The 19,232-nt window shown below is 43.4% G+C and overlaps 1 protein-coding gene across 12 annotated transcripts in view; it reads left to right on the forward strand.

Moving 5' to 3' along the window:
• PTPRK (protein tyrosine phosphatase receptor type K) overlaps nucleotides 1–19,232 on the forward strand; it is a 689,055-nt gene that overhangs the window by 262,124 nt on the left and 407,699 nt on the right. For all 12 annotated transcript variants that reach the window (XM_063917349.1, XM_063917350.1, XM_063917338.1 and 9 more), the window contains exons 4-5: nucleotides 1,281–1,362; nucleotides 2,468–2,583. In XM_063917349.1, coding sequence (XP_063773419.1) covers nucleotides 1,281–1,362; nucleotides 2,468–2,583 — 198 coding nt within the window. The remainder of the gene's footprint in view (nucleotides 1–1,280; nucleotides 1,363–2,467; nucleotides 2,584–19,232) is intronic.

The following is a 19,232-nucleotide window of genomic DNA, read 5'->3' on the forward strand; positions in this document are numbered from 1 at the left end:
GCAATCATTACAAACTGTTTCTTACTGCAGTGGAAAACGCCTGGTGCAGGGCTTAGTGTGTGTAATAGAAGGAACGGCTAAACAGAAATCACAGTGTGTGTCCAGAGAGAACTGCAACTTGGCCTTATAGTAACATATCACAGGTGCAATGATTTCTATGCACTTCCATTTGCCTAATTTGCTGCTTATTACTGTAGAATTATCTGAAATAAGGAATATTGCTGTTGTAATAAGCAGTCACTCTCCAGCAACATACTTTGTGAACATGAGATTGGCTTTGAAGCTTGTACTCTGCTCCTCTTGAAATAATTTAAAATACTTAACATTCCTCAAAAAAACTGCACATTATAAGTAACTGAACTCACAGATATGTTACGTTTACATATTATTGCTTTTTAGCTATTAAAAAGTTATTCTTCTGTGTAATGTCTTATGAAGATGTATTCTGGGACCGCTTGTATCTTCACGCTTTATCAGTAAACCCCCTATGTTCTAGCAGGTGATGCTATGTGATTTCACTGAATTGTAGGAAGTGTGCCAGGGAGGGTATGGGTTGTAGGGCCGCCCAGGAAAAGGTACAGTCACTAGGTTGACCCCATAAGGTTGACACAGCAGATCGACATGTGAAAAAGGTTGACATGGTAAAATGGTCGACACAAGAAGATGTCGTCATGGGTTTTCTGAATTAAAAACTTAAATTAAAAAAAACAAACTTATGTCAACCTTTTCCTGTGCCAACCATTGCTATCTCAACCTTTTTACAGTGTTGCCATTTTGATCATGTTGACCTATTGACTGTCGACCTGCCATCCGGATACCTTCTGCCAGAGCTGCTTCTCTAACCAGATGGTACATACCGATCCTTTTGGGCAATGTCTTGTTGGCATTCAATGAAGGGGATATACCTATTAGCGTGCAGCTTCTTTGTATAAGCCAGAGAGGGGTTTAATCACTCACCTAAAGTGTTAGCACAACTTGACTGTCGTCATTACAACTAATAACCTCACGTGCTGTAGACTGAACAAATACAAAATCTATTTAGATTATACTTGTGTAATATACTTCATTTTATTGTTTTTCCCCCATGTTACCCAAAATCATTTTTGACTTGTCAAAATCCCTTGAAATATTTAGCATTTTCTTTGCTACTCACTGTGTTGTTGTAGAGCGTGTTGGCTTTCCTGAAAGCTACTTGACATTAAATGGGTGCCTTCTAATGCAGTTAGATTGCTGTTGATTGAAGTGTTCTTAAATATCTTTATTTCCATGTCTTTTGGCAGGTAATCTTTGAAGCGGAGTCCTCAGGAGGGAGGGGTGGATACATCGCCATAGATGACATTCAAGTTTTGAGCTACCCTTGTGGTAAGGATGATTTAAAAATTGGGGATTTTCTATCTTTATTATTTAAAGAAAAGGGTAAAATAAAGTCTTGTGTGCAGCTGTGTATTATTTACATTGCCACTTCTTTGAGACGATGCTTTCAAAACAACAGTGGTTAAAACCTCTTTTGTTTGTTGTTCCATGTGGAAAATGATGTGCTTGCTACATTAATTACTGTCTAATCTCAACTGTGAAAGAAGACCTTAGTAAATGAGTGCTAATCCTTAATTAAAAGAATAAATGCATTATTTGTGGGTCTTAATTGGTTAGTTTCAGTTGAGGCTGCACTGGTAGACACCTTAATGAAGATACAACATGTGCTCTTCTTTAATATGGCCCTTGGGATTCTTTATCCTTATCATTCCAAATACACTCCTATTTCAGGGTTACATTTCAATGTTACAGGTATTTCCAGTGAATCTGTATAACTGCTCCAGCTAGAAAGTCGCCTGCCATGGGTTCTAATTAATTTTTTTTTTTTTTTAAATGCTTAATATTGGAGTTATAATACATTTATTATGAACATTATGTTATTTTATTATTTTAGAGTTATGTCCAGTCCAGCACTTAATACCACATTTAGGTTGCATTCAGCCTCCCCTCCATTGGAGTATCTGTAATTGGTGCAAGGTGTGCGGTGCACAATGGCCTCTGGGTACAGGGGGGCCCACACCGCACACCCTGCACCCGGAAAATGTTACTTACCCCTCCAAAATGCGACGGCGGCTAGCTCTTCAGACATAAATAACAGGAAAAGTGGTGCAGCAGTTATTTGTACATGCATAATAGATATGTACCCAAAAACAAGGTGCAGGTTCCATGTTCCTGGAGATCTGCACATGTTCAATAGTCTACAGTGCTGTCAGAGAGGAAGGCGGCTTCGTGGAGCTTGCATCTCCTCTCTTAAAATGCCCCTGACCATCACTGCATGGAAGGAGTTGAAGCATACTAGCATCTACTGACACACATACTTAGTAATCTTTCACCAAAACTGTGGCACTCACAGCGCAATGCAAGCATTTAACACGAAAGAAACATTCTCTACAATGTATGTCAAACATTACAACTGTTCATATTTTCTATACAGATAAGTCTCCTCACTTCTTGAGACTTGGAGATGTTGAGGTGAATGCTGGTCAGAATGCCACGTTTCAGTGTATTGCCACTGGAAGGGACGCAGTGAACAACAAGTTATGGCTTCAGGTGAGCTATCAGGTTTTGTTAATTTCTTTCCAATTTATTAACCAGCAATTATCCATCACTTATATATCGGCAATTACTTCAAACTTCTATTTTTACCATACCTCTCAACATTACCAATTTGGAATTCAGGCCATGATGTGCTGAGATTACATTTGGTCTTTTTGGATCATACCCCTAAATTATGAGGCTTTTTCTGTAAAAAGAAAATTAGAACATTTTGGTAAAGGTTCTACCAATAGAAAGTCACTACCACTTGAAATGGCTTGAAGATTACTAGAAGTTCATTGCAAATGTAGACAAATGATTCAGATTGAAAAGGAAAAATTACATTTATGATAGGGCTCATGGAAGAAAAATTGCTTAAACCTGTTGCGTGTTTCACAAGTACATTATCCACTTCTTCAGACTTCCGGTGATATTTTTTAAATTGTTGGCCCTATGGCCTTTGTTCTGCACGCTCAGAACACAGCGCCACCGCTCTGATGGCAAAGTGCTTTGTATCTCATCGCAGTAACTGGACACAAGTCGTAAAAAATATCTGCATAAACAAGACTGGAGAAGTGGGCAGCATTCCCATGAAATCTTCTTTGAAAGTTGGGATTGTCCTGCCTAAATCAGGACTATTGTTTGGTTTTACCACTATACATTTTCAGGATCTCTAAGAAAGGAATCCTCATGCTTTAAAACTAGGGTTGTATTCATGTCTGACAGTCACATGACCTCACCCAAAATCCCGCCCCCTCACTATCCCGATGTTCGGCATGCCAACCAACATGAACTATTTCCACTTGTGGGTGTCCACGACACCCATAGAGTGGGAATAGAACTGCGGTCCACACCGAGCTCGCAAGGGGCTTGCTGCACTCGACCCTCACCGTCGGGATCCCGGCGTCGGTATGCTGACCGGCGGCCAGGAGACCATCGGTCAGCCATACGACACCCTTAAAACTACATACAAATAATTGATACTTTGAGGGATTGTCCATTTCAACAAATTCTCCCTATTTACCAGACATATTTAATACAGAACGTCCAGGGTCCAGACCTATGTCCCATATTTGAAGGGCATATGATTTATTGAATATTATTATTTTTGTTTGTTTGTTTATTTTCTTTCCCTATTTTTACTTTACTTGAACTGGATCCATTCATTGGATGACATACAAGTTTTTCTACACAGATGTATGTAAGTGCAGCAATATGCCACCTGCAGTTCTAAGTTTATGAAGATGAGATCTACAAGTATATTACAAAAAATAAATCTGTTACCTAGTTTTAACTGTTGGTTAAGATTCCCTGGTGTTTTGTTGTAGAAATGGCTGATTCCTATGACTAAGATACTCCATTTGCATGAGAAGCCATAGAATTGTGGTAGATGATCCTTTGTGGCAACCAGGGGAATTATGGAGAGGGTATTAAACATACAGTGACAGTCAGATAACTGATTTTTAATGATTTTTCACATTTTGTACCTTTTGATATTAAGTGATGTTGACCTTTAATGCAGAAAACTGTTGCATAGACATTTTAATCGCAGTATATAAAAAGCAAATCTTGAATTTAATTAGGAATTACTTGGGGCTGGCCTCACTATTAATACATGTAGGGGATCGACTTTACCATTCTTGCACCTCACGTAGGGATGCATTACAGTTAAAAAGCTAGCAGTCACATTCTTTAGAATACCTACATTTTACAGATAACCCTATATGAAACACTTATGGTATAGTATACAGTAGCATTACTTCTCCAGTGTCTGCAAAGTTTCAGCCTTGAGAGGTCTCATGTCTGCTTGTTCTTGCTTCAAATACAATGAATCCATCTTCTCATGGGAAACATGACATATGGTAATAGATTCTTAGAGTACTATCTGTAATGTAGAGCCCTGACTGTATCAGCCCATTCAGCCATCCACTCCTTTCTTTCTACTCAAAGGTTTGCTTCACTGTACCTGAATCATATCATATCTGGTAGCCATGCATAAACAATCTGCTATGTTTCAGTTTAGCCGCAGAGAGATCCCCAGTGGATGATTTGAAATGTGATTGCTCAGTACACAAGAGCTCTCTGGCTGTTGAAGGAGCAGACTGGAATTCATTCCATTTGACAGCTGTGAATTACATCAGGTTCTGACAATTAAAGTGGGCGGCTGCAGTATGTACTACAGAGGAATGAGCACAACAGGACAGATAACACATTCCATTTCAAGTAAACCAATAGAAGTATTTAGAGGGATAGTCCGACTCTTCTATATAGTAGAAAAGTTTTAAGGGACAGGATCTTGCCAACTTAAAAAAAAAATATATATATATCAGTCTTTAACTTATTTAACTTAACTTGACAATCATTCATACAGAAGTCATGCAAACTAAAAAGTGTTTGAATGGAAATTTAGGTTAATTGCAGTGCACATATTTGTCACATAGTTAAATGCCTATGCATGCTAGTATTATGTTTGTACAGTAACGGGAAGAGAGCTCCCTTACACACAAACTGTATGTGCTTTTTTTTTTTTCTTTTAACAATCTAGTGTTAGGTTACATAACCATTGTTGACACTTCCAGCCTAAACAAGTAAAGAGTTGCACATCTACACTCTGTCACACTGTCCAGGTATTCTATTGTCATCTTTGTAGCTTGTCTCTTCATTCAAAGTGGTCAATTCAGTTACCCGTGAGAACCCTTGCAATTCAAGTCACTTAATGACATGTTTTTGTTATTAGAAATATTTTTATTATTATTATTAGTATTATTTTGAATTAGGTTAAGAACATCTTTTTAAAACATATCCAACACATTTATTTTTAAATGTTATTTACAATTGTTTTATAAACATCGGTTAAAACATTGATGGCCATTATATTGGACCATCGAAGATCAGAACATCATACATCACAAACTTACATTTTCCCTGTTACTGCTCCTCTCTGCTGCCGCCAGATGTACACAGGCTAGGTAAGGGCAGCTTCTATTATATTTCCACGCTGCCTGATAATATCTGCAGGTGGTGGGTGCTGCTGGGCTACCCAATTTGCAGTGATCAGCTGCATGGTAAGCACTGGGGGAGGGAACCAGGAAGCAGAGGGGCTGGAAGGTCCCTGTGAGATTGACCGCTGCTGGAAGACTAATTTCCAGCAGCCGCCTAGTGAGCATTTGTGACTGATCCCATCAGATGCTACCACGTTAGGGAAAGCTGCGTGGTCGCATCTGATGCGACCATGCCAGGCAAGTTGTTAAAGTCACTACAGACTCACATATTTTGTTTTGCAGAAATTCATGGATCTGGGGCGAGTTGCAGTGCATCCACATCATTACAATGGCATCCGAGAAATGCCCCCATCCTATTTTTTTTCTTCATTTAAAATTTTCATAATTACCCCATACAATACAATATCGAATTGCGAACGCGCGAAATGAAGTATGCAAATTGTTTTACTCATTACTGAAAATACACATAGATTGATATATGATCTCAGACTTAAGGACCATACACATGGTCAAAATCGCTCAGAAAGTTAGTGCATATCGCTCTGTGTGTACACGGCCAGTGATAGTGATGCGCGTCCCCGCCAGGTCACTATCGCTGCTAAAAATAGACTGTGCAGGCAAGTCAATTTTGGCTAGGTCGCTGGAAAAGTAAAAGCATCCCCTTGCTTAAATGAGTCAAAATCGCTGGTAAAGTCAGTCAAAATCTCCTCCTGCCAGTTCAAGGGAAAACGCTTGGTCAAAATCTCTCCGTGTGTATGCACCTTTAGAGAGCAGCTGAAGGTAGGGTGTGAGTGGGCCCCAAGAATATGTACAATGGCATCATGTAACTGCTCAACTTGTTGGGAATTATTTAAGGTTTTTGTTATATCAGTTTAGAAATGAATACTGTGGGACATTAATTATTGTTATTACAACTATACATCAATACTTAGTAGATAATAGGATAACTATTATCTGAACTATACAACTAAACACAGGGTGAAGTGTATGGGGGAGGTGATGAGAAGGGTATAATGACTCGCTGTGGGTAGTAAGTGCATGTAATGATAATTTGCTTGGAAGGGAGGAGGAAGTATATCAGCACTTGCTAATCCTGAGCGCAAGAAGTATCAGAGTCACTGGTGGGGGTGGGAGACAGGGGAACAGAGTTGCACTGATGCCAGGGATAGTGCTAGGATGAGAGAATGATTCAAGCCCTGCCCATGAGGGCTTACAGTTGGGGAATTGTGTAACCATGAAAGTGACCTGGAAAAGAGACTATGCGGGAGGTCAGAGGGGTGGATAATAAACTATGATGAGGGCTTAAAGGCTTTTATAAAAGGTAAATCAATCCCTGAAAACACTTTTCTCCCATTTTGTGGTTGCCAGTTTTTCTTCATCTCACAGTATTAAAGTCCTACTTTCCTGCTTGCCAAATGTGTCGTCTTTGTACGGACGCAGACACTGCCAACAGAGATGTTGACTAAAGCATACAGGTGTTTTTCATGCCTCCTGTACTGAGATGCACAGTACATTCATGAATGAGGAAAATAATTGTGTAGGCCCTTGTTAAGGGGGGGGGGTACCTTGCGTACCCAGTGATGCGGATAGATTAAAGCTACCGGTCTGTGTTTGCATCCAACTTTATTGTATTATGAGATATAACTTTGGGAGGAAGTCTGGGACAGGAGTTTAAGTTGAACATGTACTGTAGTTCAAAGGTTATTATTTTATCCATGTGACTTGGCAGTTAGATTTAATAAAATCAAGCCAGCTGTATAGTACAGTAATTGCGTTATTATTTCATAAATTGATGAGACTGTATTTTAGTATTCAGCTTCAGATACATCAGCAAATATTTAATTCCATTGTTACTGGAGCTTCCTTCTTAGCACAGGTAATATAGGTTAATGGCTATAATAAGTAATAACATATATAAGGAAATATATCTTATATTCATGAACAACAACAAAAACTAGCGAATTGTCAAGGGACACTAAAAAATGTAATACAAGTACAGAAGCTTGAATATGAAGAAGCATTTTGGAATGATATTTAGTATGGTGACCTTATTTACCTCACTGAAAGATTATTTTTAGTGATGATTCACTTTTAGGCATAAAAAGGTTTCTTGCAGTGTCTTTGTAGTAGGATTGCTGAGCTGAAGTCTGTGCACACGGAGGGAAAAAAAAACAGGGTGACGTGTTGACAGACATCCGAATACAGACCTAAAAGGACCTAGGGGAACACTTATCAGAGAGGGAAGGAGGGGATGCCATTTAGCACATCCAAAAATATATATTCAAAACCACTGCCATGCTGTGCCTTTAAAATATGTTTGACATTTCCTAAACACACGTTTGACCTTGTTGTATCACTATGACTTTCTCATGCCTTTATTACACATGATTGGTGGTAATTTAGCTCTCATATGAATTATATGTATAAGACAGCTCTTCTGCATAATGCTTACTGTTCGTGTCAACACTTAACCGATTTCTATGTTCCATGCTTCTGAGATTGCAGGCCCAGCTGCTCTCTTGATACAGCTGCAATAGTGTAGACAAATACACTGTATAATCAGTCTGCAGAGCTCTCTCTTCTGTTGGTATGAAAGAGGGTCTGTCTCTGCACTTGTGTTGGCTGCACACATTACACTACACTTTACCCATTTTAATTAAATTAGCTCGCCATTGAAGTGTGTGGAACACAAACCATTATTTTTGTATGATCAATAATAAAATCTATTGGGTTGTCAGGCAATGAGTCGGCTTATGTGTATGTGATAGATAAACAACATGCTTTTTCCTCTTCACAATTTGGCAAAACAAAGTTGATTTAAGCAGTATGCAATGTTGGTTGGTCTCTGCAACCACTCAGATAGTCTTTCTACAGGGGCTGGTTTCTATATTAAGAATGAGACCAGACTTTTATTACATACATCTAAAGCCTTGACTGTTGCAATCTCCGCCTATCTCTTTTCTCACCCTTCAGTCACTGCTTTCAAGTGCTAAAGGAAGAGTGATAAGACATATGCACCAGTGTGTACATCCCTACACTTTCTCCATATATCCTCCAGAATCCAATTCAAATTCAACTACAGAAGCCTTCATATTCTTTTTTTCTCTGACGTCCTAGTGGATGCTGGGTACTCCGTAAGGACCATGGGGAAAGCGGCTCCGCAGGAGACTGGGCACAACTAAAGAAAGCTTTAGGACTACCTGGTGTGCACTGGCTCCTCCCACTACGACCCTCCTCCAGACCTCAGTTAGAATCTTGTGCCCGGCTGAGCTGGATGCACACTAGGGGCTCTCCTGAGCTCCTAGAAAGAAAGTATATTTTAGGTTTTTTATTTTACAGTGAGATCTGCTGGTAACAGACTCACTCCAGCGAGGGACTAAGGGGAGAAGAAGCGAACCTACCTGACTGGAGATAGTTTGGGCTTCTTAGGCTACTGGACACCATTAGCTCCAGAGGGATCGAACACAGGACCCGACCTCGATCGTTCGGTCCCGGAGCCGCGCCGCCGCCCCCCTTACAGAGCCAGAAGCAAGAAGTGGTCCGGAAAATCGGCGGCAGAAGACCTCGGTCTTCAACAAGGTAGCGCACAGCACTGCAGCTGTGCGCCATTGCTCCTCATGCACACCTCACACTTCGGTCACTGATGGGTGCAGGGCGCTGGGGGGGGGGGGGGGCGCCCTGAGCAGCAATATAAACACCTTGGCTGGCAAATCATCACAATATATAGTCCCAGGGCTATATATGTGATAAATTACCCCTGCCAGAATTCCTAAAAAAAGCGGGAGAAAAGTCAGCCGAAAAAGGGGCGGGGCTAACTCCCTCAGCACACTGGCGCCATTTTTTCTTCACAGTGCAGCTGGAAGACAGCTCCCCAGGCTCTCCCCTGTAGTTTTCAGGCTCAAAGGGTTAAAAAGAGAGGGGGGGGGGGCACCAAATTTAGGCGCAATATTGTGTATACAAGCAGCTATTGGGGGAAAAATCACTCAGTTATAGTGTTAATCCCTGCATTATATAGCGCTCTGGTGTGTGCTGGCATACTCTCTCTCTGTCTCCCCAAAGTACTTTGTGGGATCCTGTCCTCAGTCAGAGCATTCCCTGTGTGTGTGCGGTGTGTCGGTACGGCTGTGTCGACATGTTTGAGGATACGTGGAGGCGGAGCAGAGGCCGATAAATGAGATGTCGCCCCCTGTGGGGCCGACACCAGTGTGGATGGATAAGTGGAAGGTATTAACCGACAGTGTCAACTCCTTATGTAAAGGGCTGGATGACGTAACAGCTATGGGACAGCCGGCTTCTCAGCCCGCGCCTGCCCAGGCGTCTCAAAGGCCATCAGGGGCTCAAAAACGCCCGCTACCTCAGATGGCAGATACAGATGTCGACACGGAGTCTGACTCCAGTGTCGACGAGGTTGAGACATATACACAATCCACTAGGAACATCCGTTGCACTCGGAAATGAAAAATGTGTTACACATTTCTGACATTAACCCAAATACCACAAAAAAGGGGTTTTATGTTTGGGGAGCCAGTGTTTTGTTCCCCCATCAGATGAGTGAATGAAGCGTGGGTTCCCCCGATAAGAAACTGGTAATTTCTAAAAAGTTACTGATGGCGTACCCTTTCCCGCCAGAGGATAGGTCACGTTGGGAGATATCCCCTAGGGTGGATAAGGCGCTCACACGTTTGTCAAAAAAGGTGGCACTGCCGTCTTAGGATACGGCCACTTTGAAGGAGCCTGCTGTTAAAAAGCATAAGGCTATCCTGAAGTCTGTATATACACACTCAGGTACTATACTGAGACCTGCAATTGCCTCAGCATGGATAGTGCTGCTGCAGCGTGGTCTGATACCCTGTCAGATAATATTGATACCCTATACAGGGATACTATTTGGCTAACCATAGAGCATATTAAAGACGTCGTCTTATATATGAGGGATGCACAGAGGGAAATTTGCCGGCTGGCATCCAAAAGTTAATGCAATGTCCATTCTGCCAGGAGGGTATTAGGGACCCGGCAGTGGACAGGTGATGCTGACTTTAAAAGGCACATGGAGATTCTGCCTTATGAGGGTGAGGAATTGTTTGGGGATGGTCTCTGGGACCTCGTATCCACAGCAACAGCTGGGAAGAATTTTTTTTACCTCAGGTTCCTCACAGCCTAAGAAAGCACCGTATTATCAGGTACAGTCCTTTCGGCTTCAGAAAAGCGAGCGGGTCAAAGGCGCTTCCTTTCTGCACAGAGACAAGGGAAGAGGGATAAAGCTGCACCAGACAGCCAGTTCCCAGGATCAAAAATCTTCCCCCGCTTCATCTGAGTCCACCACATGACGCTGGGGCTCCACAGGTGGAGCCAGGTGCGGTGGGGGCGCGTCTCGGGAACTTCAGCGACCAGTGGGCTCGCTCACAAGTGGAACCCTGGGTTCTGCAAGTAGTATCACAGGGATACAAGCTGCAGTTCGAGGCGACTCCCCCTCGCCGTTACCTCAAATCAGCCTTGCCTGCTGCCCTCGAGGAGAGGTAGTACTGGCGGCAATTCACAAGCTGTACTTCCAGCAGGTGATAATCAAGGTACCCCTCCTTCAACAAGGCCGGGGTTACTATTCCACAATGTTTGTGGTACCGAAACCAGGCGGTTCGGTGAGACCTATTCTAAAATTGAAATCCTTGAACACTTATATACGAAGGTTCAAGTTCAAAATGGAATCGCTCAGGGCGGTTATTACAAGCCTGGACGAAGGGGATTACATGGTATCACTGGACATCAAGGATACTTACCTGCATGTCCCCATGAGTACCTCAAAATTGTGGTACAGGATTGTCATTACCAATTCCAGACGTTGCCGTTGGTCTGTCCACGGCACCGAGGGTATTTACCAAGGTAATGGCCGAAATGATGATACTCCTTCGAAAAAAGGGAGTTTTAATTATCCCGTACTTGGACGATCTCCTTATAAAGGCGAGGTCCAGGGAGCAGTTGTTCGTCGGAGTAACACTATCTCGGGAAGTGCTACAACAGCACGGCTGGATTCTGAATAATCCAAAATCGCAGCTGGTTCCTACGACGCGTCTACTGTTCCTGGGTATGGTTCTGGACACAGAACAAGAAAAAAGGTTTTCTCCCGGAGGAGAAGGCCAAGGAGTTGTCATCTCTAGTCGGAGACCTCCTAATACAAATACAGGTGTCGGTACATTAATGCACGCGAGTCCTGGGAAAGTTGGTAGCTTCTTACGAAGAAATTCCATTCGGCAGGTTCCAGGCAAGGATCTTCCAGTGGGATCTGTTGGACAAGAGGTCCGGGTCGCATCTTCAGATGCATCGGCTGATAACCCTGTCTCCAAGGGCCTGGGTGTCGCTGTTGTGGTGGCTGCAGAGTGCTCATCTTCTAGAGGGCCGCAGATTCGGCATACAGGACTGGGTCCTGGTGACCACGGATGCCAGCCTTCGAGGCTGGGGGGCAGTCACACAGGGAAGAAACTTCCAAGGACTATGGTCAAGTCAGGAGACTTCCCTACACATAAATATTCTGGGACTAAGGGCCATTCACAATGCCCTAAGTCAGGCTAGACCCCTGCTTCAACACCAGCCGGTGCTGATCCAGTCAGAGAACATCACGGCGGTCGCCCATGTAAACCAGCAGGGCGGCACAAGAAGCAGGATGGTGATGGCAGAAGCCACAAGGATTTTCCAATGGGCGAAAAATCATGTGTTAGCACTGTTAGCAGTGTTCATTCCCGGAGTGGACAACTGGGAAGCAGACTTTCTCAGCAGGCACGACTTCCACTCTGGAAAGTGGGGACTTCATCCAGAAGTCTTCAAAATAATTGTACACCGTTGAGAAAGGCCACAGGTGACGTGATGGCGTCACGCCTCAACAAAAAGCTAAAAAGATATTGCGCCAGGTCAAGGGACCCCCAGGCGATAGCTGTGGACACTCTGGTAACACCGTGGGTGTACCAGTCGGTGTATGTGTTCCTTCCTTTGCCTCTCATACCCAAAGTATTGAGAATACTAAGAAGGAGAAGAGTAAGAACTATACTCGTGGTTCCGGATTGGCCAAGAAGAGCCTGGTACCCAGAACTTCAAGAAATGATCTCAGAGGACCCATGGCCTCTGCCGCTCAGACAGGACCTGCTGCAGCAGGGGCCCTGCCTGTTCCGAGACTTACCACGGCTGTGTTTGACGGCATGGCGGTTGAACACCGGATCCTAAAGGAAAAAGGCATTCGGGAGGAAGTAATTCCTACGCTGATTAAGGCTAGGAAAGATGTGATCGCAAAATATTATCACCGCATATGGCAAAAATATGTTGCTTGGTGTGAGGCCAGGAAGGCCCCAACGGAGGAATTTCAACTGGGTCGATTTCTGCACTTCCTACAGTCAGGAGTGACTACGGGCCTAAAATTGGGTTACGTTAAGGTCCAGATTTTGGCTCTGTACATTTTCTTCCAAAAAGAACTGGCTTCACTGCCTGAAGTTCAGACTTTTGTTAAGGGAGTGCTGCATATTCAGCCCCCGTTTGTGCTTCTAGTGGCACCGTGGGATCTCAACGTGGTGTTGGATTTCCTGAAGTCGCATTGGGTTGAGCCACTTAAATCCGTAGAGCTAAAATACCTCACGTGGAAAGTGGTCATGCGGTTGGCCTTGGCGTCGGCCAGGCGTGTAACAGAATTGGCGGTTTTGTCATGCAAAAGCCCTTATCTGATTTTCATATGGATAGGGCGGAATTGAGGACTCGTTCCCAATTTCTTCCTAAGGTGGTATCAGCTTTTCATGTGAACCAACCTATTATGGTGCCTGCGGCTACGTGGGACTTGGAGGACTCCAAGTTACTGGACGTAGTCAGGGCCCTGAAAATAGATGTTTCCAGGACGGCTGGAGTCAGGAAAACTGACTCGCTATTTATCCTGTATGCACCCAACAAGCTGGGTGCTCCTGCTTCTAAGCAGACTATTGCTCGCTGGATCTGTAGCACGATTCAACTTGCACATTCTGCGGCTGGACTGCCGCACCCTAAATCTGTGAAAGCCCATTCCACGAGGAAAGTGGGCTCTTCTTGGGCGGCTGCCCGAGGGGTCTCTGCTTTACAACTTTGCCGAGCTGTTACTTGGTCGGGTTCAAACAATTTTGAAAAAGTTTGATACCCTGGCTGAGGAGGACCTTGAGTTTGCCCATTCGGTGCTGCAGAGTCATCCGCACTCTCCCGCCCGTTTGGGAGCTTTGGTATAATCCCCATGGTCCTTACGGAGTTCCCAGCATTCACTAGGACGTCAGAGAAAATAAGATTTTACTCACCGGTAAATCTATTTCTCGTAGTCCGTAGTGGATGCTGGGCGCCTATCCCAAGTGTGGATTGTCTGCAATACTTGTATATAGTTATTGCCTAACTAAAGGGTTATTGTTATGAGCCATCTGTTAGTGAGGCTCAGTTATATTTCATACTGTTAACTGGGTATAATATCACGAGTTATACGGTGTGATTGGTGTGGCTGGTATGAGTCTTACACGGGATTCAAAATCCTTCCTTATTGTGTCAGCTCTTCCGGGCACAGTATCCTAACTGAGGTCTGGAGGAGGGTCATAGTGGGAGGAGCCAGTGCACACCAGGTAGTCCTAAAGCTTTCTTTAGTTGTGCCCAGTCTCCTGCGGAGCCGCTATTCCCCATGGTCCTTACGGAGTTCCCAGCATCCACTACGGACTACGAGAAATAGATTTACCGGTGAGTAAGATCTTGTTTTTTTTCAGGTCTGCATTTGTCCAGTATACCTTGACTGTTTTTCCCAACGCCCATGGCTGAAGAACACCTTACAAATCAACAATATTAATATTATTCTTTTCATCTCAAACCAATGCATTTGCTTACTTCAAATATTATATACTATAACCATTTATTTTCTTTTACATCTGTAAAACATGCCTAAAAGGTTATATTTAAAAAAAAAAAAAACCTGTTTCCAGGATTTACACAAGACACTGCTTATTTCTGTTTGTTTGGTTTTGAAATACAAAGGGATGCAAGTGGCCTGGTCAGGCATGGAGTAGGACACAGAGATCTGTGCTCTTCTGCCTATTTATTCTGCCTACCTCTCCAGCTGATGCCTTCGGTATCCCTTGCACCTATTCCAGCCGGCTGTGATTGCCTGCACTGTAGTCCTCCCTTCTCCCACTTTACTGCTATCACAAGTCTAGCTACTGGCAGGCCTTGCTTGGTCTCCCTCGGTGATGGTCTGGTGAATCGAAAGCCACTCTGTCGCTGCTGTCCTCGGGCTGTGGTGCCTCTCTTCTGCTGCTAGAACTGCTGGACAGCCTTAGTGTGGTGGCTGCTTCCTCTGCTGGCTTCGGAGTGCCCTCCAATGTGAGACCTTGCTCCTCCTGTCCCAGTGTTGAGGTGATGGTGGTGATGGCCACCATTTTGCATTATAGCTCCTCAGTCTACAGCACCAAATCTATTTTACTTTCCTCCTAGATTTTGGTAGTGCCAACTGTGTTCTCCTGCTACTGTATGAGTTATTTTTGATTTTGTATACCTGGCTCTGTTTGCTTTAGAGATACCACCCATTGCTGCAGTGTGCTGCCTTGGCTATGCCTCTTTCATGCTATGTAGTCCCACACAGCCTTTCTGAGCAATTTTTGCCATTTTTCCTGTGGTGCTGATCTTACTGCCACTCGCAATGAGTAGGAAGTATCATGCTGCAGCAGCTACAAAGCTGGAAAAGTTTGCACGCTCTGCGCAGTATTGGACCCCATTTTTGTATTGACGACAACCAGCCATCTGTTGCTTCTCCTGTATCTGAGTCTCCTGTATTACAAATGGAGCATCTACTGCAGACTGTTGCTAATTCTGAAAGCATGAAGATGGACTGTAGATGAACTGTACAGCCGATGATGTGACAAGATATGCAGAAAGTGATGCAACAAGATAAGCGGAAACTGCGGGATTACGTAGGGGAAATGGAAAATCATAATTTCGCACTTTAATACTGTTCTCCTGTTCCAGCATGTTTGCAGACATTTGAGTCTCAGTTGGGTGGCATGTCAGCAGAATCTGGTGAATATCAAAGCACAACTCCGGCACAATAACATCCAGGATGTGCCGATTTAAATCACATGATTTAAAAATAAAATAAAGATCATTGATTTACGTCACAGGTTTTTTTTATTTTTTATTGCAATGCTGTACATGTGAGGAAAAAATTAGAGGATAGTTTGAAGGAATTAAGGCCCAGATTTATCAAGCCTTGGAGAGAGATAAATGGCACGATGATAAAGTACCAACCAATCAGCTCCTGTCATGTTTTCAAACAGCCTGTAGCATGGCAATTAGGAGCTGATTGGCTGATACTTTATCACAGTGCAATTTATCACTCTCCAAGGCTTCATACATCTGAGCCTAAATCTGGACAAACCAAGCATGAATACATTTTTGGACCGCTATAATCAAGCATTGGGCCCTGCACGTTTTCTTGCTCACTTGATGGACCCAAGTTACTGTGGTAGTTGTCTAACTGCAGAAGAAAATTTAGAAGCTCTTAAATTTGCCAAAGATAAATATCCACATTCAAATACCCTTCTACCAACACTACAAGTCCCAAGCAAAAGCAACCCCGTTTAATGAGCTCTTGTTTGACCACAATGATGTGTCAACAGTGGCACCAATAGATTAGTGGAAAATGCACGTTAGTTCAGAAGCTAGCTGGTAATGAAAATATGGTAGCAGTAAAACAATTGCTAACTGCTGCAGCATCATCAGCTTCAGTAGAAAGAATATTTTCAGCTTTGGTTTGGTGCAGTAAAAACTGAGAAACCGCTTGGGTACTGACAAAGCTGCAAAACTTGTGTTTCTTTTTAAGGTGTTTAAAAAAACTTAATGTGTAGACTTACTCAGATTTACAAATCAGGTAAGGCAATTGCCAACTACTGTATTGTAACTTTTAACATCATTGCTGTTTCTTAACCTTTTGCAGTTGTGTGATTTGTGTGTAATTTGCTGTGCCATACCACGATTCATGGTGACACTCAAGTCATTAAATTAAATATATTAAAGTTACAGTATTTTAAAATAACTTTGTTATATTGTTTTTGCTTGATTTATCTGTTTACTTGATAATTTATTTTTATAAAAATCCAATTTAAATAAAATAAAATCTGATTTAAATCCAAAAAAACGGATTTCATTTAAAAATAAAAAATTAAATCATGATATTTTTTTTCACACGCTGATACTGATAACATCTGCCTGGTCGATTTGCCAGAAAAACCACAGGGTTCTAATCTGGAGTGCTTGTTGGATTCCTGGCTGACTACTTCCTTTGGACATGATTTCTTCAATCCCCAATTTGCTGTTTATTGGTCCCATGGGATTCACATCAGGACTCTACTGCCGCAGGCATCGCCACAAACTTTCATTGCCAAAATCCTAAATTTATAAGACTGGGAATTACAACTTCCATATGCCATGTTCTTTCTTACTCGCCTGAGTTGTTTTTGGTGGCCATCCTCACTCCTAAGGATGCTTTTAACTGGCTTAACCTGCAAATGCTCAAGCACGGGTATTCCCCTGGATGATTATCCACTGTTCAATCATTGTGTTTTCATATGTTTTACTGTACTATTTTACAGTTTCTGTTTAGTAGGATCTTCTGATGTGTCATCTGTAGAAGGTTATAATAGTAGCTGCTTCCCTACTCTTTTTTTATTTTTATTTTACCTTTCTAACTTCTTTGCTAATCTTTTTTTGTTCAGTAGTAAGTTGCTGTTTGTTAGTGTTTAAGGACCAGGAGTACCCTATACTATGTACAGTAGACAAAAGTGATTGGACACTGACAGCAAGTAGATCAACTCCCAACTGTCCCAATTTTCACAGTTCATAGTGGGACAGTCCCGTTTTTCTGGGATTTTTCCACCCGCTGGCAGCAGTGACCCGCGATTGGGGGGGGAGGGGGGGGGGAGTTGGGAGGCTCCCACTCTGCTTAGTAGAGCAGCAGTGAATAAATGCTGTGCGCATACATACAGCATCTATTCACGTGAGACAGAGGGACTTGGGGCATGCCAGCAGATCACAGTGACAAAAAGGGGAGGAGTGGATCGCGATTACAGCACTCCCACAAAGCCATGCCCTCTTTTCCATAGGCTGCACCCCTTATGGAAGCCGTGTGGGGCTTTGCCGCACAAATGCATGCCAAATCTAGAGCCGGCTTTAGCGACGCGTGGGACTGTGTATCACTGTCGCCGTCACCCTACACATGGAGAGATCCATGCTTAATTTCTCAACAATCTAGTCAGATTGCTTAGAATTTAAGCACGGATCTCTGCGTGCGTACCCCCATTTAGTCTTTGTCCTTATTAGTAAATCCCTGTGTTTCGTCTATCACAAGACCAAGGAGGATCCTTTAGGGCATTTTGTTTTCCTCAGTAGGATGATCCATGCCTCCACTTCTTGTTCTACTTTCTGTTTTTATCCCACTGCCTTATAGTTCTGAGCCTCTTGCTTAAAAACCTGATTTTATGGCTGAGTTTCCTATGGCCCCTGTTATTTTTGTGGGAAATTTTAATGAGTGTGATATACAAGCTAGACAGCTTTCTAGCCGAAGACTTTTCAAACAACCTCCATCCATCGGTGGTGAGAGGTCCTGCGCCATGTTTTCAGAGAACCCTGCACTTTTCCCCAACTTATTTCTGAGATTTGATTAGTGGATGCTTGGCAATTCAAATATCTGCAGGTGCAGTGTTACTCTTTGCGTTAATTCCTACTCTCATCATACTTTCTCTAACGTCCTAAGTGGATGCTGGGACTCCGTAAGGACCATGGGGAATAGCGGCTCCGCAGGAGACTGGGCACAAAAGTAAAAGCTTGAACTAGCTGGTGTGCACTGGCTCCTCCCCCTATGACCCTCCTCCAAGCCTCAGTTAGATTTTTGTGCCCGAACGAGAAGGGTGCATGCTAGGTGGCTCTCCTGAGCTGCTTAGAGTAAAAGTTTAGTTTAGGTTTTTTATTTTCAGTGAGTCCTGCTGGCAACAGCCTCACTGCATCGTGGGACTAAGGGGAGAAGAAACTAACTCACCTGCGTGCAGAGTGGATTGGGTTTCTTAGGCTACTGGACATTAGCTCCAGAGGGACGATCACAGGTTCAGCCTGGATGGTTCCCGGAGCCGCGCCGCCGGCCCCCTTACAGAGCCAGAAGAACGAAGAGGTCCGGTGAAATCGGCGGCAGAAGACGTTCCTGTCTTCAACTAAGGTAGCGCACAGCACTGCAGCTGTGCGCCATTGCTCTCAGCACACTTCACACTCCGGTCACTGAGGGTGCAGGGCGCTGGGGGGGAGCGCCCTGAGACGCAATAAAAACAGAAATACCTTAGGATGGCAAAAGAAATGCATCACATATAGCTCCTGGGCTATATGGATGTATTTAACCCCTGCCAGTTTTCCAGAAAAAAGCGGGAGATAAGGCCGTCGTGAAGGGGCGGAGCCTATCTCCTCAGCACACAAGCGCCATTTTCCCTCACAGTTCCGCTGGAAGGACGGCTCCCTGACTCTCCCCTCCAGTCCCTACAGAATCAGGGTAAAAACGAGAGAGGGGGGGCACTATTGGCAGCTAAATTATAAACAGCAGCTATAAAAGGGAGTAACACTTATATAAGGTTATCCCTATATATATATATATATAGC

The sequence above is a fragment of the Pseudophryne corroboree genome, chromosome 4, assembly GCF_028390025.1.
Source record: "Pseudophryne corroboree isolate aPseCor3 chromosome 4, aPseCor3.hap2, whole genome shotgun sequence".
In the NCBI taxonomy this organism is placed as follows: domain Eukaryota; kingdom Metazoa; phylum Chordata; class Amphibia; order Anura; family Myobatrachidae; genus Pseudophryne; species Pseudophryne corroboree.